This window comes from Botrytis byssoidea (assembly GCF_014898295.1).
Source record: "Botrytis byssoidea strain MUCL 94 chromosome Unknown BBYS_015, whole genome shotgun sequence".
Taxonomy (NCBI): domain Eukaryota; kingdom Fungi; phylum Ascomycota; class Leotiomycetes; order Helotiales; family Sclerotiniaceae; genus Botrytis; species Botrytis byssoidea.
The window spans coordinates 750,101-772,636 of NW_024065856.1; the positions used below are offsets into that span (position 1 = coordinate 750,101).

General features: G+C 43.7%; 11 protein-coding genes across 11 annotated transcripts; 6 read left to right on the top strand and 5 right to left on the bottom strand.

The window, feature by feature from the left end:
- Nucleotides 1-362: 362 nt before the first annotated feature.
- EAE97_007702 (uncharacterized protein) lies at nt 363-1,146 on the bottom strand. Its single transcript, XM_038878216.1, has 2 exons — nt 830-1,146; nt 363-771 (listed from the first exon to the last, which is right to left on the bottom strand). Exons 1-2 carry the CDS (start codon nt 912-914, stop codon nt 644-646), a joined length of 213 nt encoding a protein of 70 aa, XP_038731054.1. The 5' UTR covers nt 915-1,146; the 3' UTR covers nt 363-643.
- Nucleotides 1,147-2,549: 1,403 nt separating this feature from the next.
- On the top strand, nt 2,550-3,906 carry EAE97_007703 (uncharacterized protein; the record flags this gene model as incomplete). The annotated part of the gene is made up of 3 exons (XM_038878217.1): nt 2,550-3,028; nt 3,086-3,705; nt 3,788-3,906. The coding sequence occupies 3 exons, from the start codon at nt 2,550-2,552 to the stop codon at nt 3,904-3,906; spliced, it is 1,218 nt and encodes a 405-aa protein (XP_038731055.1).
- A 184-nt stretch (nt 3,907-4,090) lies between these two features.
- Nucleotides 4,091-5,781, bottom strand: EAE97_007704 (uncharacterized protein). The gene is made up of 3 exons (XM_038878218.1): nt 5,513-5,781; nt 4,934-5,441; nt 4,091-4,773 (listed from the first exon to the last, which is right to left on the bottom strand). The coding sequence occupies exons 1-3, from the start codon at nt 5,636-5,638 to the stop codon at nt 4,274-4,276; spliced, it is 1,134 nt and encodes a 377-aa protein (XP_038731056.1). The 5' UTR covers nt 5,639-5,781; the 3' UTR covers nt 4,091-4,273.
- Nucleotides 5,782-5,982: 201 nt separating this feature from the next.
- EAE97_007705 (uncharacterized protein) lies at nt 5,983-6,879 on the top strand (the record flags this gene model as incomplete). The annotated part of the gene is made up of 2 exons (XM_038878219.1): nt 5,983-6,193; nt 6,248-6,879. 2 exons carry the CDS (start codon nt 5,983-5,985, stop codon nt 6,877-6,879), a joined length of 843 nt encoding a protein of 280 aa, XP_038731057.1.
- A 162-nt stretch (nt 6,880-7,041) lies between these two features.
- Nucleotides 7,042-7,559, bottom strand: EAE97_007706 (uncharacterized protein; the record flags this gene model as incomplete). The annotated part of the gene is made up of 3 exons (XM_038878220.1): nt 7,042-7,330; nt 7,385-7,485; nt 7,536-7,559. The coding sequence occupies 3 exons, from the start codon at nt 7,557-7,559 to the stop codon at nt 7,042-7,044; spliced, it is 414 nt and encodes a 137-aa protein (XP_038731058.1).
- A 642-nt stretch (nt 7,560-8,201) lies between these two features.
- Nucleotides 8,202-9,716, bottom strand: EAE97_007707 (uncharacterized protein; the record flags this gene model as incomplete). Its single annotated transcript, XM_038878221.1, has 1 exon — nt 8,202-9,716. One exon carries the CDS (start codon nt 9,714-9,716, stop codon nt 8,202-8,204), a length of 1,515 nt encoding a protein of 504 aa, XP_038731059.1.
- Nucleotides 9,717-10,698: 982 nt separating this feature from the next.
- EAE97_007708 (uncharacterized protein) lies at nt 10,699-12,037 on the top strand. Its single transcript, XM_038878222.1, has 3 exons — nt 10,699-11,030; nt 11,095-11,270; nt 11,335-12,037. Exons 1-3 carry the CDS (start codon nt 10,850-10,852, stop codon nt 11,707-11,709), a joined length of 732 nt encoding a protein of 243 aa, XP_038731060.1. The 5' UTR covers nt 10,699-10,849; the 3' UTR covers nt 11,710-12,037.
- Nucleotides 12,038-12,263: 226 nt separating this feature from the next.
- Nucleotides 12,264-12,868, top strand: EAE97_007709 (uncharacterized protein; the record flags this gene model as incomplete). The annotated part of the gene is made up of 3 exons (XM_038878223.1): nt 12,264-12,496; nt 12,557-12,779; nt 12,836-12,868. The coding sequence occupies 3 exons, from the start codon at nt 12,264-12,266 to the stop codon at nt 12,866-12,868; spliced, it is 489 nt and encodes a 162-aa protein (XP_038731061.1).
- A 538-nt stretch (nt 12,869-13,406) lies between these two features.
- On the top strand, nt 13,407-14,790 carry EAE97_007710 (uncharacterized protein; the record flags this gene model as incomplete). Its single annotated transcript, XM_038878224.1, has 4 exons — nt 13,407-13,437; nt 13,562-13,819; nt 13,925-14,665; nt 14,723-14,790. The coding sequence occupies 4 exons, from the start codon at nt 13,407-13,409 to the stop codon at nt 14,788-14,790; spliced, it is 1,098 nt and encodes a 365-aa protein (XP_038731062.1).
- Nucleotides 14,791-15,150: 360 nt separating this feature from the next.
- On the bottom strand, nt 15,151-20,841 carry EAE97_007711 (uncharacterized protein). Its single transcript, XM_038878225.1, has 6 exons — nt 20,698-20,841; nt 20,050-20,234; nt 19,057-19,978; nt 18,376-19,004; nt 16,900-18,325; nt 15,151-16,837 (listed from the first exon to the last, which is right to left on the bottom strand). The coding sequence occupies exons 3-6, from the start codon at nt 19,901-19,903 to the stop codon at nt 15,555-15,557; spliced, it is 4,185 nt and encodes a 1,394-aa protein (XP_038731063.1). The 5' UTR covers nt 19,904-19,978; nt 20,050-20,234; nt 20,698-20,841; the 3' UTR covers nt 15,151-15,554.
- A 398-nt stretch (nt 20,842-21,239) lies between these two features.
- Nucleotides 21,240-22,441, top strand: EAE97_007712 (uncharacterized protein; the record flags this gene model as incomplete). Its single annotated transcript, XM_038878226.1, has 3 exons — nt 21,240-21,253; nt 21,542-21,964; nt 22,090-22,441. 3 exons carry the CDS (start codon nt 21,240-21,242, stop codon nt 22,439-22,441), a joined length of 789 nt encoding a protein of 262 aa, XP_038731064.1.
- Nucleotides 22,442-22,536: the final 95 nt, after the last annotated feature.

Here is a 22,536-nt window from a genome sequence, read left to right on the forward strand (position 1 = left end):
CTCCTTCTTCTCATCCCCCTTTCATCTTGTGAAGCGTACCTCCAATCATCTCGTTCATGAGCTAAGCGTCAGAGATGAAGTTGGTAAGAAGCATTGTAAGTTTTCAGACCCCAGGCCAACACTGTACTTTGGCTTCAAGGTAATGAAGCATCGATAATTCATATCTGTTGCCAGCTTATTTACTCATGTCAAGGCATTTCCTGGTACATTCATACCTACTTGGGTTTGAAGTGCTTTTCCCATCCGAACGCATCGCCAGTGATTTAGATTCAACATGGTGCCGGAATAATGTAAAGCGTCAATCAAATCGCTACTTCAACTTTCATCCAGCGTTCTTCACAACAAAAAAGTCTCACAATATACGGTGGCTGTTTTGACAATGTGCCGGATATCATTTAATATAGTCCCATTCAACTTTGGAAATGCAGGACCATTTGTTCCAGGCGCAAGCAATGCCAGGAACAATAACTGCCACCAAGGCCAAATATAATACATCCTTAGATTTTGAGAGAAACTCCATCCATTTATACGCCCAACATCTCGTCCATCTCGCCCTTGTTCGGTGCCGGTTCAATTCTCCCCTTTCCCACGAACGACCAAGTCACCGTAGTGCAGAAACTATCGTCCATTGTCCATCCCCAAACTATGCGCCACCGACCAATATGTTGTTGAGTGGTATATGGATCAATTTCACGATATATCCGACAGCTCCCATAATAAGAAATCCCATGGCTACAGCTCGAGCGATGTTGAGGAATTCGCGACGATCAGCTATAATCTGTTAGAATCTCATGTCCCGATGAAACCAATGGCAAATACTGATTCTTACGCTTGGTGCATTTATTGACAAATTGAGTACCATCTTTGATGAAGTCTCTTGGAATCTCCATAAACTCTTGAATTTGGTCTGCCATGGTTGTGAAGAAGTTGAGGAGTTGAGGTTGGGCTTGAGGAAGTAGATAATTGATTCTCGAGAGTTTCGAATCAAGGCTTCAGTGTTGGCAACTTTGAAAGTGTATGATTGACCAAGATTTTCAATTCTGTTGCGAGTGAAGCAAATAGATATACTAAACTAGGAAGTTGGGGGGAATTTCGAAGAAGCCAGATAAGGTAGGCTCAAGAAATTAAAGCAAGTAGATTGGGCCAATGAGAACCTTCAAAATCCGAAAGCGATTGGAAGCATGAGGTTGCGACTGTCATACCTTAGGCATCAATAAGATTGATTACTTAAGAATGATTACCTAAGACAGTCGTGGTTTTAGTTTTAGTTTTAGTTTTAGTTAGCACCAATACCAGCCAGCACCAGCACCAGCACCAGCACCAGTACCTTGCCTGGCTCCTGGTAACAAATTAGCACTGGGCCATTTTAGTAAAAGGTAGAAAAGGTATTGAAGCTCAGCGACGCGCGAAATCTAACAGTAGAGGAGAAGAAAGAATCAAAGAAAGAGATTCAACCTCCACTTCCCTCAACTCTCTCCATATTGATATTATCGTCGCTCTGGTCATCTTCATCGACAACGGCGTAAAAAGTGCCAAACCTTCCTTTCTTGTTTATTTTACATGCCCTTTCTCAATCATCATTGATCTTTACTTCCTCAAATACCCACCCTACCGGTCTCTCGAGCTACGAGGATTTCAGCTCATCGCGATACCGCGCCCAACATTGAAATATTGTATGGAACTCTCACAGCACAGCTTTCTTTCCATATAATTCGATAATATAGCAATAGAGACATTCTGCCCTCAGAATCGATTTACATTTCATGGTGAACACAAGTACCACCCACACACACTCGACTCGACTTACAGTTGTCAAGTACTATACTCGTACCTCAGAGTTCTAACGAGAGATATCAATTGCGACCCTTCACATCGACTCGAGAATTCCGTCGCATTCATTCAATCAATCACCACCCGCTCAACTCAATACACCCAATCCAAACAAGCAAATCGGTCAACACTGGACGTGAAGGTTACTTGAGGGACGGAATTGTACAGCAAGGCTTCGGTCACTCGGTGCTTCTGCTATTGATGAACAAGGCATTTGGACAACTGACATCTTCATTTCTGCTTTTCAATTTCGGGCTGGATTACAATTTTCTTGCCTCGCCTCTTTCTTCCAATATTTCGGCATAGGAGGTTTATTCATCTGTTGGGCTTCTTTACATCAAAAGTTCAAAGAGACTGCAAGCACAGAGCTTCGTCTTTTATCTCCATTCTGTCTGTAGTTGCCAAAGAAGGCTCTCGGACTTTGACCTCATTTATTGAAGCAATATCCTCCAGGTTTTAGGAGTGTACGTATTCATTGAATTCTATCCCATGTATTTCAGACTCTGCTTCCAATGCTATACATGCGTTGACCTTTACCATCCCATGGCCCTTCTTCTGTTTTCACCCGCTGATCCTGTTTCTATTTTCTCACAGAATCCAATTTCCTGTGGCATAACATCAACTCAAACTGTTCATAAGCAATACAAAACATCATTTTGTCAACCAAAACTCACCCTTCACTTGAAAGTCAAGGTACCTCGTGTGCACATTCAGACGCCATGGCTGATGACGAGTTCGACATTGATATCTATGGAGATACCAACACTGAACAGGATACAATTTTCAAGAAAGATGATGAAGGTGATGTCAAGATTGACGGCGTTGAACCTTCTGTCGCACCAGCTGCCGAAACTAATGGTAAACACGAAGAACAAGATGACGATTATGTAGATATCAAGGTTAGTCATGAGAAGGATGAACTCGCTGAAGGTCAACAAAAGATAAAGAGTACCGACGAATCTGGAAGAGATATTCTCAACATACCCAAGCAGGCCCCTCAACAACAAGGTGTAAAGAGAAAGGAAGGCTCCGACGATCGCCCAATCGATCAAGGTGCGACTACGGCCTTGCTCATATCAGAATTACATTGGTGGAATACCGACGATGATATCCGGGGATGGATCAATCAGGCTCAAGTCGAAGATGAGCTGAAGGAGATGACTTTCTCCGAGCACAAGGTTAATGGAAAGAGCAAGGGGTAATTAACTACACACCGTATCTTCCAATGCCGAGCATCTACTGACTCTCTATCCAGACAGGCCTACGTCGAATTTGCGTCCCAACAAGCTGCAACGGCAGTGAAACGAAAGATTGACGCTTTCGGTGAAGGTCACCAATATGTGAAGAAGCAGACAGTCACATTCCACAATCCAAATGTCAATCCATTCCGCACGTTACCTAAAGACGCGCCAGCCCGCGCCACGAAAGAAGGCCAAAATAGTCGATCAAACTCAGGACCAGGAGGTTACAACAGTGAAAGGGGCAGTCATACTTCAGGCAACTTTGGTGGTAATTTCCGCGGTCGTGGCGGTGGATACAACTCTTCTCGTGGAGGCATGAACAACAACATGAATCAAGGCAATTTCAACCGTAACTTTTCAGGCTCAGGAGGATCCATGGGCGGGGGCTTTAATTCTTCAATGGGTGGCGGATTCCAGGGGAACCCTATGGGAAATCAATTTGGTGGATTCAATCGTGGAGGTATGATGGGTGGCATGCGGGGTGGCCCTGGAGGTATGAGAGGCGGCCGAGGAGGAATGGGAAATAATATGATGGGAGGTATGCCCATGGGAGGTATGCCCATGGGCGGAATGGGCGGAATGGGAATGCCTATGAACATGGGTAATATGGCACAAATGGGTGGTGCAATGCAAGGTACGTCCAAACAGTTACTTATCAGTTGAGATTAAATACCACAAAAGTGGCCATGGGATTTATTACTGACTCGAGAAATTAGGCGGGAATGCCTTCCAACCTATGCAACCACACTTCAATCCTGCGTTCTTTCAACAAAATCAAAGCGCTGGGGGTGACTGGCAGAATCCACACGGCGCCAAAAGACCAAGACCAGAATGAGGTATAGATAACGGAAAGGGCGTTGAACTCGGGAATCTGACATAATTGACATTTGGAATAATGAGCACTTTCAGTTCTTAACTTGTATTTCAAAATAAAGCATGTACCATAGAAGTGTGATTCACACGATGAATGTATTTTGAGCTGTCAGATGATTGCTTTTCACTAAGTCTCCACCTTCTGTGTAGTTGCACCGACCCCTTTTGACCCATTTCGCACGATGCTTCGAGTGTCAGTAATACTCGCCCTTCGAAGACGACTAAAGGGTATTGCAAGGCACAAGATGGCTCTCATGCTATGATTTAGTAGATTTGAGGGGCCTTCTCAAGAAGTCCATCACACAACGCAAAGTTAAAATTCATGAAGTTTAGCATTCAATTCGATTTAACGCTTTATTCAGCAACAAAATAATTTGGTTCGAGCGCCTGGTCAACGTATTCCTTTGACTTTCAAGTCCTGCCTGGCTTTCGTCTATCTTTTTGATTGTTTCCATCATCTCCATCTTACCAGCCATTAGTACTTTCAATAAAACTTCATCCGCAGCCTCCTGTGACACCTCTTCGCCCTCAGATCCCTGTACGAATCTTCTCCATCTACCTATCGGCAGACATATAATCCTGAGGACTACTTGCGTGCGATAACATATGGTGTCTCGATCCAGGAGGTATTTACCGAGAAACCCCATCTCTTGGAGGTGCTCTTTTTGCTCTCCGTTTAGTAATGGTGTTATCCAGGGATCCAGAGTTACCTCGTCCCAGCGGTTGTCTTCGAGTATAAAGCCATACTCGACGAGAAGGAAATCGTTGTTGTGACTTCCATATGAAATGTGCACTTCGGAGCCCTGCTTGATGGGTTGCGAGGCCGTGACTAGATTGTTAGGGGTTAGCGATGGCTGATGAGTCTCTGGAATGAGTTTAGGCGAAGACTTCTGGAGAGGTTTAGTTGTTCCACAGATCATATTATGGAGGTTAGGATGAAGATATATATATATTAAGTGATATAACAGTAAAGGAATGATATTGCTCACGTGTGTAGCCAGCGCGACATAGAGTCGCATCAACCGTGGGTTCTGAACTATGATTTATGTAGTCTGCGAAGGGATTCAACGCAAGACGATTCTCTTTAGATGGTAGTGGTTTAGATGATTTGATGATCGATGAAAGGTAGTAGAATGTCCTACTGTTGATAATACTGTAGTTGTACATGAATTCATCGTAGGTTATGGGTGGTTCTGGAAATGCTTTGCAGATGATCGTCCAAGCAGAAGTGATTTTTTCCATTTGCGTTTTAAGAAGAGCTTGGGATGAGTACGGAAGAAGCTCTTGTAATGAGAGATCCCAGAATAAAGGCATAGAACTATGCATGTCCAGTTTAGAAGGGAGAGTAGCTTTCCATTCCGGCCCGAGCAGTGAGTCCAGAGATAGACCGAAGAGAGCATGAACAGCTAGTTCCCGTGCCAGCGCTGCAAACTGCGAAGGTACATCCGTAGCTTTACGAAGTGCCTTTATGGGGACCTGCACCAGAGTATCACCTATCTACTACAGATTAGCAAGCACATGACTTTTCGAGAGGGGTGGTATTCCATATAGCAGCTCTTTTATTTTACCTCGAAATTCTTGTTCGCTATTAGTCCCAGACCCTTTTCTGGAAACCGGAAAGGCGAAACATTATTGATAACGACACCTTGATTCACAGCCCATTTTGTGAACTCTTGATGTACTTGCATGTCCATGCTCGCACCGTAGTCAGACGAAGGGGCTGCTCGCTGCAGAAGATCTGAAATCGTGATATATGACTGATCCGTGATGTTGATGATTTCCACAAGTTTCACCTAGAACTACTAGAAATAGGCATATAGTAAAAGAACATTCGTACACCGAGATCAATTATTCAGTGTAAATCTCATCCATCATTTGTTACGCGCAAGTAAATTGTAGCACTAAAGTCTTCTCCCAGTGCTGCTTTTGCTGAGAGCTATCTCGACGACAGGGCGGCAGGCAATATAATTGAAGCTGATCTACAGTAGCATCCCACCCCGTCAACATTGGAAGGGTCAATTCAAAATACAATTCGAACATGTCATTGTCTCCTCGTCTATATAACCAGGCGTCCCGCCTTCCCAGGGAATTGCTTACCGCCTGCTCTATTACTCTAGCCATAAGAAGCTTCAGTGTATTGCACCGTCCAGCTCCAAATTATCCAGGCCATGTACCACTTACTTCCATTGAGCGGGGTGGTTTGGCTGTGGGCTCAGCAGTAATGGCATTCTTTAATCCTTATCGTGCAGGTATGAATTGATCATTCAAAACCACATTTACTTTCAACTAACCCGGGAAATTAGATCTAATCGCAGCTTGTGGAGAAGCTACCGCAACACCATATTTCATATACCGTCTTCGCGATGCTATGCTCTCTTCTCCTACCGGTCGACGCATACTTCGCGATCGCCCTAGGATATCTTCCAAGACCCTTTCTATGTCACGTCTCCGGGCGCTTCCTCCAAACACTGTAGGCAGGTGCTACGCAGAATGGTTGGACCGCGAGGGAGTTTCCCCCGATACACGAGATTCAGTAAAATATATCGATGACGAAGAATGCGCATATGTTATGCAGAGGTATCGCGAATGTCACGACTTCTATCATGCTATAACGGGCTTACCTATTGTGAGGGAAGGCGAAGTGGCGCTCAAGGCATTTGAGTTTGCTAATACGCTGTTACCAATGACGGGTCTGAGTATGTTTGCTGTGATGTCATTGAAGCCAGCAGAGAGGAGGAGATTCTTTACAATATATGCGCCTTGGGCGTTTGCGAATGGGTTGAAAGCAGAGGAGGTTATTAATGTTTATTGGGAGGAGCAGCTGGAAAGGAGCGTGGAAGAATTAAGAGAAGAGTTAGGCATTGAAAAGCCTCTTGATCTTAGAGATATCAGACGGATGGAGAAGGAGAGAAAGAAGGCCCAAAAGGCAACTTGAGGAGGACTTGATAGCACAGTAATTTGATACCATAGTAGTAGATTTCCCAAAATTTCGCAATATTAACTCCTTTTCCTCGGAGGCCAAAGATTGTCCCAGCATTATGGATTTCATTCCTGAAATATCTGCTCACTATATGTTCCCTAATTTCCGAACCACAAACTACAAGTCGAAAAGATCATCATCGTCATCATCCCAAGCACCCTTCCTCCTGGTAACCACAATCTTTTCTTTAGTTTCCTGAGCCTCCGACACACTGCTCAACAAATCCTTCAACTGTTCCTCCGTAATCTTCGATCTCAACTGTCCGGAACGCGCCAACATAATCAAGCGATTTTCAACATCGACCGCTCTCGACTCCTTCACAAGTCTAATGCGACCTAGACGATCTGCCGCTTCGGGTTCGAGAATTTGGGTCAGGATGGATTGGCGAGCCGCTTCTTCTTGCTGTCTATGGCGCAAACGGTTAGTAATTTATATAAATCTTCGATAAAGTCAAGCGCACTGTCTGCCATCTTCTTGTCCTCCACTGCCGCCTGCTGCGCCTGGTCTACCACCTGCTCCTCCGCCTTGGGTTTTCAGCTGCTCAAGACGAGCTTTTCTAATCTAAAGAATAATTAGTATTAGGTCGTGAGTAAACCTTCCCAGAGACATACTTGTGCCAAATCGTCGTCTTCCATAATTAAGGTGTTGAATGTGCGTGGTTTTTGTCCTGGTTGAAGAAAATGAGGGGTGTGGTAACTTTGTGATATCAGCCTTGCGGTACCTAATCTTTGGCGAATGCCATGATTGACAACCCCTCGTTGGACAAAAAAGACATCATACCACAACTGTGAATTATAACTTTTCAATTCCACGATAAATTGATTAATATTTATTTTTCATTCAGATGCAAATTCAATTCAATTATAACATTATCATAATCAGGAAATTAAGATCAATCTCTAGTATTTGGAAAGCATCTTCAAATAAGAGCTCATTGAGGCCTTGAGTTTGGGTTCAAACACACATGATGGTGGCTCACCGGGTGCAAAGTAACATGCCATTGGGCTTGTTAATAAATTTCATAAGTCATGAAACCTCTTGTCGACTGACCACAGCAAGATAAAGTAGCGCATTGATGAATGAATTTGCAAGAGAGGTATAAGTGCATTATTCATTGGTCTATAATCTAAAGTATCGCTTTTGCGAGTGACCGAGTATATAAGATTTCTAAGACGTAATATACAGGTGTTGCTAATTCTAACATAAACGTACACTCCTACATGGTAAAACATACCCAGTTCGCTCGCCCAAAAACCCAGCGTGTCTTTACATTCCATCTATCTCCGATCAACTGCGGGTATATATGAATTCATCTCCCTCGACTTCATAGCTTGTTTTGCTTTAACCATACTTATGACTAACTCGTTCGAAGAGAACGGAATGTTCAATTCTTTTGCTCTCCGAGCGAGATAGCCATTGTAGAAGTCGACATCCGTTTTCATTCCACTTCTGACGTTGTGCAACATAGATGTAACATTTTTCCCGCTACGAGCAAGCACCGAGTGTATCATGCTCATTAACCTGCGGTTGCCAAAACATTTGTTAAGATTTGCCACTGTCGCAAGCTCCGGAAGGCTTCTCACAACGAACGAGATTTCCCACAAGAGGGACTTCATTGTCTGACTCGCCTGGTAATTGTACAACAGCTGGTCGTTTGAACAATCAAAAATGACAGATAACGGCCCAATGACGGAATTGACAACAACATATTCGAGATGGAATTTCATGAAGTCAGGATAGTTCAAGCCTATAGCTTTAAGATCAGGAGAACGACTCAATGACATTAACATGTATCTTGAAGATGGTGCCCAGTTATTTGTGAGCTTCCTGTCTGCGTTTTGGGACAAAGGTTCGTTTGAGGGCGCACTGGTATCATGTTGAGGAATCGTAAGCTTCAGCTCTCCCTGGGTGGTTTGGGCCACAGTCCATAGCTGATCCGTGGCAAATAATCCATGAGATAAATTACCAAGCATGTAATGAGGACGATCCTGCAAATCTGGGAAAACATGTTTGTTAACATCGTCGATAACACCCGCTCCATGCTGCACAAAACATATGGTTGAATGAGGCCGGAGACGATGCTTGATGGATGTAAGTGCCGCCACTGTTTTGTCGCCGTTCGTTGTAATGATTAGGTTATCTATGACCTCGTTCGTGTATCCAAGCCTATGCTCAGTGGCACTAGTCTCTGGCTGGAGCCCAGGAATATTGAAACTTGCGGATAGTTCAGCATCGAAACCGGATTGCTCGGTTATGATTTCATTCTTGCATACTCTGAGAACCTGACGCGAGTGGTGCCATTGTTGAATCAACAGTGGCCGGTGCATTAGTAAAGTAACAGGCGGCGGAGAATCCATTTCAGCAAGGTTATATGCAATGAATTGTCCAATAGGCCCTGTTCCTAGAACATGGATTGTGCGCGATATAGGCGTGTCCTCTCGGCGTGTTGAATCTTGGGAAGTGGATTTGTACTGAAGATTGGTGACTTGTCTTGAATTTAAAGGTTCCTGCCCATGCTGGTGAGAGGACATTGCAGGTGATTCTTGGTCGGCATATTTCACATTCGTAACTAGGATGCCCGGTGAATGCAAATATTCGGGCCCAATGTCGGAGACATCAACAACCTCAAGCTTTTCTAAGTCATTCCTATCCTGCAGCTCTTCAACCGACAAGCTCTTGTTTGCCTCACATTTCGAAGAGCGATGCGAGTAAGCGAGATCGAATGATGATGAATCGTTCCCTTCTTCGCTATCTAATTCCAATTCCCGCACTTCTTGTGACTCTATATCCATAGCGCTAGTATGATCGTCGGGCGTGATTCTTTTGTTACTGTCCTCTTGATTGGTGATATCTTTGTCTGCAGTCCATTCGCTCGCATAAACTCCATCGCTTTTGCTCCCGTAACTCCTCGAAGGTCCGCTGGTAGTGGTATCTCTCTCTGAACCCCAAACGAATGACAAGCTGGCGTGCAATCCTCCTTTCCGCCTTGGCCACCAGTATGTCTCGTTATGTCTCGACCAAGTGCGAGTGGCCACCCGGCCCAGGGTAATGCTACCTGAGAGCCATCGACAATTTTGAGGGTTTCGAGCAAGCACCCGCCACAGCGGACGACCGCACCTTGGAAAAGACAGGATGAACACTCTCAATGGTTATTACAATGAACTCATGGCAGACAAGCAGAATCAAGATGTCTACTCTTTCGTTGTTGCAATTGTCTGCACTCGAAACCAAAGCAAGAAAAGGAAGCCTTCACGTCCTTCTACACATCCGCAAAAGGGTAAGAAGTTATCTTGCAGTGGACAACGATGGAGAGTAGAATTTGTCGAGGTTCAGTAAAATGAGGCGAAATGTATGTTGAAGATCCGTTCGGTGAGGGGTGAAGCTAGCTTGAGAGATATCTGAGATTTCGGCTTAGTACAAAACAAGACTGAAGTCTAGTTACATCCAATATGTAGACTTCGAACATGGACAAGATATAAAGGAACAGTAAGTGAGTGTTCAAATGGGAGGCAAAAGTTGAGTTGGATAGATATGATGAGAGAGATTCAAGTCCCAAATATCACTTTACAATCAAATATTCGGAATCGAAAAAAATGTCGATTAAACACTTTAGTAAAGAATATTTATCGAAAATCCCTGTAAAGCAAACATGTAATCCAATTGGAAGACTTCAATTCCAATGCAACTGAATGCGGCCGCCTTTTTCCGATGCCCGATAGCGTCGGAACTCATTTCCCAAATTTTCTAATATGAATGCAGGTGGTGGAAAGTTGAAAGTCAAAGGACAAAAGTTACGAATACGAATGAATGAATTGATACATTAATTACCATCCAATCCAAAACACAAATACATATCTAGGTTCCTCTCGATCGCGCATGCTACGTCAATCATATTCGCTATAACACGTTCAACTAAATTTCTATAATGGATCCGACCAAGATTCTTTCTTTGCTCGAGCAACTTGATGACGATATCGATGATATAGAAGATGCGGTTGCGCCTTTCATTCAAAAGACTATCCCAGAGTTTGCAAGCAAGTTACCTTTATTGGATAAGGCAAAGCTTTATACTCTTGTCACATATGCCATTGAGTCCATATTATTCTGTACGAGTTTCCATCCTTTCATCTCTGTCGCATTTCGTACTTCTATACTAATTCATTTCGATAGCATACCTTCGACTTAATGGTGTCAATGCCCGTGAACATCCTGTTTTCACCGAGCTTACTCGGATGAAGCAGTATTTTGAGAAAATAAAGGTTACAGAGAATCCACCGGCAACTGCAGCAGAAAGAAATCTCAAATTGGATAAAGGAGCTGCTGGAAGATTCATCAAAGCAGGATTGGTAAGGAAGCTTCTACTCTTTCTCAATTGTCGGGGTTTGGAACCCATGTTAACAGTGCATACAGAGCGGAAATGATAAATATGATCTTCAAAGAGCAGAGCAATTGGCGAAGGAGAGAGCGAAGTCTCATATCAGATTTGAGGAGCTATCAAAAAAGAGAAAGGTGGGCGAAGAATCAACGGAACCCAATAAAACAGAATCCAAAACCTCAACTGAATCTGATGGTTCCGGTTCGCCTTCCGATTCTTCAGATGAACCTGCACCTGCAGCACATAAAAGCAAAAAGTCTAAGACTGCGAAGGTAGCAGCAACCCCTACCGAGTCCAAAGAGGATAGCTCTTCCACCTCTAATTCTAAACCCAAAAAATCTAAGCAGGAAACTCAGGAGAAGAAAATAAGGAGTAAATCCAAGAAGGCCAAGAGCAAGAGCAAGAACTAGAACGATTTGGTGAATGGATATGTATATGGCTATGTAAATGGATATGAAAGTCACCGGATACATGCACATCTAAAAGGGCGTTTATGGAACTGGCTTAGGGATGATACCATGATTTGTCACGGCAAAATAGGATAGCTTTAGGGTTTGAGTTATTGGGCAACAAATATCTAGATTTACGAAAGAAAGAAACAATAAACACCTATCTACTGGGTGTTCTTCGCTCAAGATTCTGTTTGTTGCTCATAAAGAAAATGCGGTTTATGTGTTTTGAACATCCTCTTCATGGTTGTTAGAGTTCACTCTATATAATTGTACTCGAGAAATCTCATAAAGTTTTGCCATCTAGAATTCATCTATTGCACATTGCCAGTACAGGTACATTAAGGCTGAACTAACCCAATCAGTATTAGCACGTGTCAAGCGGACTATATTCCGGGATTAAATTGTCAAGTATCTTATTGGCCGGCATTCAACAACTTCAACAATTCTCTAGGCAAAACCGTATAATCACACCTAAAACCTTAAATCTACATCTCTCACTTCATCAACTAAATATGCCTCGTCAAGGAAGATCTGGAAGGGGAATCGCCCCATCTCGACCAACTGTCTCAGCCCCAAGCAGACCTTCACCTTCCGCCCAGCAAACCCGACCAGCAACCACTGCTGCATACCCACCAAGGCCAGCAGGTGCAGCTCCTCCAGCCGCTCCTCAATCACAAGCAGGAGCTCCACAAGCTCAAGGTTCTTCTGGTCCAGGTTTGCTTGGACAAGTGGCTAGCACTGCAGCGTGAGTTTTCATTGCGCCAGATATCATTTCCAAAGTTGCATACTGATCTCTTTCGTGCAGAGGTGTCGCCATCGGATCTTCATTAGGCCACGCCATCACAGGTTTCTTCGGCGGTGGATCTAGCGCACCCGAAGCAGCTCAGGATAATGCTGTAGCATCCCAAGGTCAAGAGAAGAACCAATTTGGCGAACCAAACTGCGGTTTCCAGGTCAAGAGCTTTACCAACTGCATGGACGAGAACCAAGGAAACATGTCTATTTGCAACTGGTATTTGGAGCAATTGGTATGGACGAACCTATACTCTTTTGGACCCAGAGTCAGGCTAACAGTTCCTTACAGAAAGCGTGCCAGAACACCGCAAGTCAATATTAGGGGCCCAAATTTGACGATTACGACAAACGGGGATGGATGTATAATAGAAAAATTAGCTATAACTCAAAATAATGAACCCACTCTACCCTGATGGTTTCGGCGACATGTATGTATATGAAAGGCAAAGACTAGTCTTGAGTAGCACACCCAGAGCGACATGTCTTGCTAATTGCCTTGTTGTATGTATTCATCGAAGACTCCCAAACTATTGATCTGAATATCAAATCAATCTTTCCATAACGTGACTCGATTCGATTCCATTTCCAAAAGAACTTGTATGTGGCAAAATTTTGTTATATTTACCGGTACATGAAGAAATATCTTCAGCCTTGCATGCCCGACGTCGGCACCCCACAAAAAAATAGTCCAGCCTTACTCTCCACCCCCACTATGATTTCTATGATTTCTATCACAATGAAAACAGTCACAACCTATAAACCTTCTAAATTGTTATATCTTTCATAGATTCACTTTTCTTGATCATCGCAATAGATACTATTAATATTCATATTTTCACTGCCAGATCAAATAGCACACAATGGTCACTCAATTTCCTACCAAGCGTTGTGGTTAGTTAACTCAAACATACCCCTCCTCACAACTCTCACAACTCTCACCACTTCTCATACATCTTCACTACCTACCTTCCCATTCCAGCCTCCCGCATGACATACGCTGATTAATCTAATCTAGGTGTACTTGGATGCACCGGTTCCGTCGGTCAAAGATTCATTCTTCTTCTTGCTCAACATCCATATTTCAAACTCCACGCCGTAGGAGCTTCTTCGCGGTCCGCAGGAAAGAAGTACAAAGATGCTGTCAAATGGAAACAAGCTTTCCCCATGACCGCCGAGATTGGCGATCTAGTCGTTAAGGAATGTAAAGCAAGCGAGTTTGCGGATTGTGACATTGTGTTCAGTGGATTGGATGCTGATGTTGCTGGTGACATTGGTATGAGACCCTCAAATACAGCCACAGTTCCTCGCTCTTTGGGAAATTCCCATTGTGAGACGACAGAGTTATTAGGGGCAATGCTTACTTAAACTATTAATCTAGAGATGGAATTCATGAAGGCTGAATTGGCTGTCTTCTCCAATGCCAAAAACTACCGTCGCGATCCAATCGTTCCCCTCATCGTCCCTACAGTTAACCTTCCCCATTTCGATCTCATTCCCCACCAACGTCGCGCCCACTCCTTAAAGAAGGGTTTCCTCGTCTGCAACTCCAACTGCGCAGTCATCGGCATAGTCATCCCATTCGCCGCCATCCAAAAAGCTTTCGGAGAAGTCGACCAAGTGAGCGTAGTCACCATGCAAGCTGTTAGCGGTGCCGGCTATCCAGGTGTGAGCAGTATGGATATCCTCGACAATGTTGTTCCATTCATCTCCGGCGAGGAAGACAAGTTAGAGACGGAGGCACAGAAGATTCTCGGAAGGGTCAATTCTGAAGTCACTGGATTTGAGGATCAATCAGAATTGAAGATTTCAGCGGCTTGCAACAGAGTCGCAGTTCTAGATGGACATATGGCTTGCGTATCTCTTCGTTTCAAGAACCGCGATGGACCTAAACCTACCGCGGAAGAGGTAAAGAAGGCTATGAGGGAATATGTCAGTGAGGCGCAAACATTGGGATGTCCGTCAGCACCAGAGCCAGCGATCGCCGTTATGGAGGAAGCGGATAGGCCACAACCAAGATTGGATCGCAATACACAGAATGGATACACGGTCAGTGTTGGAAGAGTCAGAGAAGATGATAGCGGAATCTTTGATCTCAAATTTGTGGCCTTGAGTCATAACAGTAAGTTTCCCTTCCCTTTCCAATTTTACAATGCTCAGGGACTAACACCATCGTTAGCTGTTATTGGGGCTGCTGGTTCTTCGATATTGAATGCAGAAGCTGCAGTCCTTAAGGGCTATATCTAAGGACTGGTCATATACCCAGTTGTTTCAAAATTTAAAAGTTGCATTTACAAATTGTACAAGAAAGGTTCATGCCAATTAAAATTATATTATATATTATCCCTTCAAGTGTCGTGCATATTTTTCGAAATTTCGAATTGTGTATGCAGTGGCTCTAAAAGAACCAGTCCACTAGAGAAGTAATGTACATTTTGTCGATGATTCACTCATTCATTCTGCAAATGGGCTGTCGATTCCTCGGCTGTGGGAAAACAAAGACAAAGGGGGGGGGGAGGGGGATCGCATAATATGTAATCAGATCAACTCACGAAATTCATTGATAAAGTTCAAATCGACATCATCATTTTACAGAGAGCAATGGTTATGTATCGTGATTTTCATTAATTCGTTGACCGTAAGATTGAACACCAAATCGTCGCTCGCTAGCTTGCTATGCAATCCCATGTAACTAGTTTTCAGACCCGCTCACTCAATTCCTCCCTAGCTAATAAAACTGAAATCCTCCTGGGCAAGAAAGAAAACACCACGCAAACTGAGTCATCTATGCTGTTCCATCAATATCTCGAGCATTTTCTGCATCAAAGCTAAACTTTGCGGCACGGGGTACCGGCAGTGAAGTTTCAACGCAGTGAAATGCACTTTTGGACACTCTTAAACGGGCAGTAGGGAGATTAGAAAAAAACAAAGGAAGAAAGGTAGAAATTCAACGAAATTATCCATCAAGTAACGAGGTTTGAAATTCTTTCGAAAGTTTAAAAGAGAGTTTATTAGTCCACGAAAGCCGATAGTCTGTCGATCATAGAACGCTCGCGAACGACACTTTCTATGATCTCGACATGTTCTTCGGTCTCTTCATCATCAGAGAGGCTTATATCAGACTTGGTTGTTGTGACAGGGGCTTCTGGTGAGGAGCTCTGGACTGATGAAGATGGCGTGAGGATTTCCTGGTCAATAAATTCAGTCGTAATGTCTAATTCTTCGTGCTCTGTATTTTTTGATACCTGGTTCTGGCTTTGTAAATTTTGCGGGAGTACATTGTCTTGAAGCGTAGAAGTTTGGTTCGTGCCTTCGGAAGAAGCTTCGACTGTGGTAGACTCTACTCCGTCTCTTGACATTGGCTGGCCAGAGGCTACAAAGTCTGGCAGAGAAGTGTCAGACATCGCGTCAGAGTCCCAAGGAAAGTCGTTGTCCGAGTTCTCTGGGAACACGTCAAGAATTTCACCACGGTGAACAATAAGACCATTCTCTTGCTTAACAAAATCTTCGTCTTGCTTAGATCGCTGCGGCTGATGATTCAGCGCTGTGACCTGAGGCTTCTCGATGCTGAAGGTAGAGAACCCTATTTTTTCGAAGTCATCTATGGCTTCAATACCAGTAGCAATCCTGCCCAATTCCTTCTCGAACAACCATGGGAAACTGATCAATGGCATTGATTCAGGTCTCATTCTTCGCCTTTTCAACGTTATTCCGTTAACCGTTCTTGTTGAACGGCATTCGGCCAATGCGATGTCGAGTTCTTCCTTTGTCACTTTGTACATGGCAGCAACAAATGGCCCGAGGATTGAGAAGTCTTTACCACCAGCTACATTGATGCACACCGTGCGAAATCTATCTTTGAGTGCACCGGTTATCACTGCCATATCTTCCTGAAGTTTGTAGTCACTTCCGACTTTTGGCTTGGAAAGGATAAACGTGGACCACACTTCAAATTCAGTCTTGATGTCTTGTTGGGCTAGAATTCGTCGCATAGCGGTGTCGTATTTCGTCTTTGTCTGACGGGCAGCCTTCAGAATGGCACTGTCTAGTTTGTAAGCCCTCAAAATACGTTTGTCAAAAGGTTCTTCGTATTGTGGTACGAAGTCAACGCTCTCAACCTTGTCGTACAGTTGACCAAGAATTTTCTGGGAATGATACTGTTTTGATGCAGGCTGATGGATCTTTTCCATGAAATGTGGCCATTTTGGAGGGGCTAGCTCTTTTCGCATCGTGGCCGGTTGACCAGTTTTAACGTAGTCAACGGCCTTGGAATGTAGTTCCGCGAGCTCGAGACCTGAGGGTGACGTTAGTATAAAATACAACAAAACAAAAGCAGAGCGTAATCAAGATACTTACATTTGGCATCCTTAATACCTTGCTTCTGATAATCAGCTTGTGCCAGGTGAGCATGGGCTATACTCGGCAAGGAGTCGTTCTTCATATATTTTACGAAAAACTTTTGTAAATCTGTGACAACAACAGGTCGTTTAAGCGTTATAGGATCTAAGGCTGCGTAGCTCATTGGTTCGCAGTTCCATTCGGTTGGTTGAAGATCCTTATCCCATATGACAAAAAAGTCATCACCATCTAAATCGCCACCAGAACACATGCTAGGCACGTCTCGTTCGCCACTTTGAGGAAACACAACGACGTCCCGCAAGTGGTGCAAAGCTGGTACATTTACAGCTTGGACAACCCTCAGATCACCAGGATGAAGAGATGGATTTCGACCGACGAGGCAAATGCCCTCAATGACATTGTATTGCGTGGTGTTCTCCCTATGAGGCACTTGGATGAAAATCTGGGGTAGCTCGGTTTCTTTGTAAGTCGTACCGCATGCCACTGTTGGCTTGGTATAACCCCTAAGAGTGTTTGTTTCATCAACACAACCAAGCACGAAAGCTCCATTCTCTACTATAATTTTTGCCTTCTCCTTTAGGAGTTTGATCGACCATGCTCTCCACAGATGGAGCAAAGACAGAACAAACGGCTCTTTTTCTGACATGAAACCATTCAATATCATACCAGCAATATTGATGGTCATGTGATTATCATCAATATATCTGTTAAGGAGGCCAAGTGCAATAGTGTTGTTGTCCATTGCACTCTGATAGTCAGAAAGTTGTCTAGATAGCATCTTCAAAAACACTTCATCCTTGACCCCAAGTGCTGAAAGGATAGTGATAGTTTGCCGGTTAAGAGTAGCAGAGGAGAACTGTGAACATCGAATGATTTCGAGACCATTATATGCAGCTGTGAACTTTTGCTGACTCTTGCGAATGTGGACTTCATTATTTTTCGCATCAGGAGAAACGACCAATATGCCTTTGCAGCCACCGAGTCTGAATTGAAAAGCCGATGGTGCCGAGCTGACCCGAAGTTTTAGTTCAGCAGCAATCATTTGAGCAAGGTAAGGCGAGATCTTGCCAACTCCATCAGTGAAGCAGTACATACCCCTTTCAATATCAGGAATTTTCACAATGTCGGGCGCTGAAAGTCCTTTGATAGCTCTAGTTGTTGAAAAGCACTGGCCAAGTCTTGCAGCATACTTTGCAACTACATTGATGTGAGAGAAAGTCCCCATCCATTGGCGAATATCGTTGCAAGATAAATACGGGGGCGGGCAAAAGAAGTATGCGCCATTCTCTCGGAATTGAGAGTTTCCAAAGGCTAAAAACTCGTAGTGCCTATCGCCAATACGAACGCCATTACTAATCACTCTAAAAACTCTTGTGAATATTGCATCATTGCGAATCTTATCGGCACATGAATTGATCCGGCCCTACATCTATCAGCAAGGGAAGCACAGACAGGAACTGTGGAGGAACTTACCTCGAACTTTTCATCGGTAAACTGAACGCGTAGAAATCGACCTTCCTCGTTCTCCTTCGAGTAATGTCGCAAGACTCTGTTGGTAGTTTCAACAGTAGGTGAATTGAATAAGATTGAGGTTGGCGTTACTGTAGCTTTTCGTGAAAAGGCGCAATAATGGGGAATATCAGTCAAGGAGGAAAATGACAAAGCTTCGCTATTGGTAAAAATAGACGAAGGGTCGTATAGACGTTTGGAACTGTAATGCTCGGCAACGTACTCCAGTAAATTCCTTGCCTTAGCTGAATCTTGTGCAGATAATTCAGCTAAGGAATTTATGAAATTTTTGTCGATATTGTATTCGTTGACGATCCCCCTAGAAATGCACACTTCTAATTGATATCTTACTTCAAATGTTAGATGTACTTTGATACTGTCTGGATCAAGAGAACGAAGGCCAGATTTCGTAGTTTTGTCTTCGCTAGGGTCTATGAGAGACCATAGCTCGGCTTTGCGCATTGGTGTCAAACTGAAGCTATTCAGAGGGACCATATCGATGTTGAAATCTTGGAGAGCAGCCTGGACCATTTGAAATTGATCCGGAGAACATTGACTATTATTGAAAGTCCAACGGTAAGTAGTCCAGCGACCTATATAAGTCAGTTCAATTCATGAAATAGAAGTACTATAAGTATAAATTACCAATATCAATGACTGGCCTCTTCTTGTGCAGAGCGATTGGGCGGTGTTCAATGATAAAAGGGTCAAATTCAATATCGGTCTGCCGAAACCAGCCATCCCATTGGTTCCATGATAGCGCTCCTGATTGAGGTACTTGTCCATCATTGCGCCAGCGGAAGAATCTAGGCGGACTGTCCAAAGATATCAAGAGTGAAAAATTTCCTCTTGTAAGATCAACTTTTTGAATTGACTTCAACTGGCCAAAAGGTATAGTGAACAAGTATTTCTCACGGCGATTATACTCTCCAATCTCAGATGTACTAGGGAAATCAATGTCGCCCTGAATTCGTGGGTCCACCAAATGCACCGTGAAATGAGCTTCAAGCTCTTTACGCCTCAGATTCACAGTAAGCGTAAGATCGCCAGGCTCCTGAGATTCAAGGGTCTCCATAGGCATCATACATTCCGGCTCAATCATGATTCCAAACTGAAGAGTAGAAGAGACAAGTTTCGTCTTTTCAGGGTAAAAAGCATTCCTTCTGAAGGGGCTTTTCACGGTTCTTTCTCTTCTCGGAGTAGTATCGAGCCGGAGTTTGACATTATAAGTATTGCCAACCGCAGTGGTGATTGGATATTGACCACTTCGCCAGAAAGGGCTCGGAGCAGGTGAAAATGTCACTTTTCCTCTTTGACTTTTGTCTGCAAATATCTCGATATACACAATGTTACCTTGCCTTTCGAGGTTACTGATCATATCGTGTAATGTAGTACCGGGCTGTATGTTGTCAATGAACAACACGATTTGGTCTGACTCATTGACTTCAGGTCTGACCTGAATAGCTGGGAGGCTGGGAGCCATGGGCGCCATTTTTGCTATTATGAGGTTGCGTGTGCCAGCGTGAAATGAGGAGATCAATCTTCAATATGGATATGGTTTGGGAGTCTAGAAAATGTTGTCAGCTTTTTAGCTTTGCTGGAAACTTTGCTGGAAATAAAGGTTCAAACTTTACAAACCTTTGACTTAGGTACAGGTTGGAAACCCTCTCCCCTCAATAGAAAAGAAGCTACTTGGCTGGAAAATAGGGTGATATGTGAATTCAGGGTTCGATCTACCAAACAGTAGAAGAGTCGAATGGTGAGATGCAGTCAGGTCGAGAAACGATAGCTCCGGAGAAATTGATGCTTTCGTTACCTGGTAACTAATGACGAGATGGAAACCAAATCAGTATTACAAACGGAGGTATTGGTTCTGGTTGAATGGGAAAGGAAGTGAAAAGTTAGAGTTTGTTGGAGATTGAGAGCTTAAGTAATGGAATAAAGAGGAGAAGAGGTTGTAATTGATCTTGTGGAGGTGGATGTGAGGGTAGAAGTGAATGATCAACGCTAGCTTCAGAAAAAGTGAACGTGGGAGACAGTGAGAAAGAGTGGGAAAAAAAGCAGGCGGAAAGAACGTTTCATCCTCTGTATAATGTTTTCAATGCGTTTGTCGTTTGCCTCGTCTTCAACCCAATTTCAAGAACTGCAGCCCCTAGCACTTGCAAACAGAAGACGTAGATGCAAAAAAGCAAGCATTGAGAAGGGATAATGATCTTTTCGAATACTCAAATGGCTGATGATTTCAAAAGAAGTGTGGTTGAAACTTCGTGAGAATCAAATGCATACCTGATGCATAGAAGTGTTGTAGTCAGACTGTGACGTTGTATTGAAATGTGAAATGTGATAGAACTATTATTTCCTTTCCCTCTCTTCTGCGCTGTTTTGCTCTGGGGATGGATTGAGGCTATACATGTAAAGATTCAATTCACTAGGAAATGACCATTCACCATCAATTCAAACCATATTCAAATACCTTTTTTGCTTCGATGCACTGCTCTTTTTCTTCCGTTTGCTGCATTTATATGATATAGAGACGATCCACAAGGAGCTCTACACGTAAAAGAATGGTGAATTATTGCGAAAAGATATAGTACCCATTGAATGGTGGGGTAGAAAGAATGCGTGAGCCCGTGATGAAGATAAGTGAAGGTGTTGTTGGTCCTTACATTTAAGGCAATATATTCACAGTCTCGCTTAAGATAGCGCACAAATTTGGAAGGAACTTTTGAGAAAGTCTTCATTTTTGATTTTAGAACTTTTCTTTTCGACAACTTCGACGACAACAACCACCCCAATACTCGTTTCTCCATACACAAAGAGACGCAACCATGGGTAGAGGACCGTAAGCATAGTCTTTTCTTTTATTGTTATTTTATCGAATTACGAAAAGACCTCGTCGACTTTCTCAATCGATTTGAATGTTCAATCGATTGGCATTGGCAATGACATTGGGAGATATGAGGATTTTTTTGGGGACATTGGGACTCGTCGATCATTCGAAAGCTACAACTGCCAACGATGAACTATTCTACGATCGCTTTGTTCAATCACCTCATATCCACTTTTCGCAATAATACACACTTCAGCACATCTCAAAGACATCATTTACTAATATTTTTGTCGCATATAGAAAGAAGCACCAAAAGCGCTTGAGCGCGCCAAACCACTGGCTCTTGGACAAATTGTCCGGTGCCTATGCTCCTCGTCCTTCCGCCGGTCCACACAAGCTTAGAGACTGCATGCCACTTATCGTCTTCATCCGTAACCGTCTCAAGTATGCTCTCAACTCCCGTGAGACCAAGGCAATCGTTATGCAACGTTTGATCAAGGTCGATGGCAAGGTCCGCACCGATGCTACCTACCCAGCCGGTTTCATGGATGTTATCGGTATTGAGAAGACCAGCGAGAACTTCCGTTTGGTTTACGACACCAAGGGACGTTTCACCGTTCACCGTATCCAAGCTGAGGAGGCCGAATACAAGCTCGGAAAAGTCAAGAGAGTGCAATTGGGCAAGGGCGGAATCCCATTCTTGGTCACGCACGATGCTAGAACGTAAGTTCTGTCAGACATCATTCAGCCGTTGGTCCAAGCTTTGGTCGATCCCCTCCGACACAAATTCTGCTAGATCAACGGTTTGAATTTTTTATTCCCCCAGAGATGCTAATAAAAATTTCTAGTATCCGTTACCCAGATCCATCCATCAAGGTTAACGACACCGTCAAGATTGACCTTGCCACCGGAAAGATCACCGACTTCATCAAGTTCGACACTGGTGTTATCGCCATGGCTACTGGTGGTCGTAACATGGGACGTGTTGGTGTCATCACTCACCGTGAACGTCACGATGGAGGTTTCAACATTGTCCACATCAAGGATGCCATAGACAACTCCTTCGCTACCCGTGAGAGCAACGTTTTCGTCATCGGAGCTGAGAAGCCATGGATCTCCCTTCCAAAGGGTAAGGGTGTCAAGCTCACCATTGCTGAGGAGAGAGACCGCAGACGTGCTCATGCCATCGCTGGTCAATAAATGTAGTTCGTTTTGCTTTGTATTTGGGCCAGGGGGAGTCATGGAATGGGATATTAAAAATCTCCTTTTGCGATAAGCAAAAGTTTATGAGAAAT

Coding starts and splice junctions, on each gene's coding strand:
- EAE97_007704 (XM_038878218.1), bottom strand. CDS start 5,638: ATGGACATGCAAGTACATCAAGAGTTCACAAAATGGGCTGTGAATCAA. Junction 5,442..5,512: donor TAGCGAACAAGAATTTCGAG/GTAAAATAAAAG, acceptor AATCTGTAGTAG/ATAGGTGATACTCTGGTGCA. Junction 4,774..4,933: donor ATGTCGCGCTGGCTACACAC/GTGAGCAATATC, acceptor CTAACAATCTAG/TCACGGCCTCGCAACCCATC.
- EAE97_007702 (XM_038878216.1), bottom strand. CDS start 914: ATGGCAGACCAAATTCAAGAGTTTATGGAGATTCCAAGAGACTTCATC. Junction 772..829: donor TGTCAATAAATGCACCAAGC/GTAAGAATCAGT, acceptor AACAGATTATAG/CTGATCGTCGCGAATTCCTC.
- EAE97_007708 (XM_038878222.1), top strand. CDS start 10,850: ATGGATCCGACCAAGATTCTTTCTTTGCTCGAGCAACTTGATGACGAT. Junction 11,031..11,094: donor CATTGAGTCCATATTATTCT/GTACGAGTTTCC, acceptor TCATTTCGATAG/CATACCTTCGACTTAATGGT. Junction 11,271..11,334: donor GATTCATCAAAGCAGGATTG/GTAAGGAAGCTT, acceptor CAGTGCATACAG/AGCGGAAATGATAAATATGA.
- EAE97_007711 (XM_038878225.1), bottom strand. CDS start 19,903: ATGGCGCCCATGGCTCCCAGCCTCCCAGCTATTCAGGTCAGACCTGAA. Junction 18,326..18,375: donor TTACCGATGAAAAGTTCGAG/GTAAGTTCCTCC, acceptor TGATAGATGTAG/GGCCGGATCAATTCATGTGC. Junction 16,838..16,899: donor AGGTATTAAGGATGCCAAAT/GTAAGTATCTTG, acceptor CGTCACCCTCAG/GTCTCGAGCTCGCGGAACTA.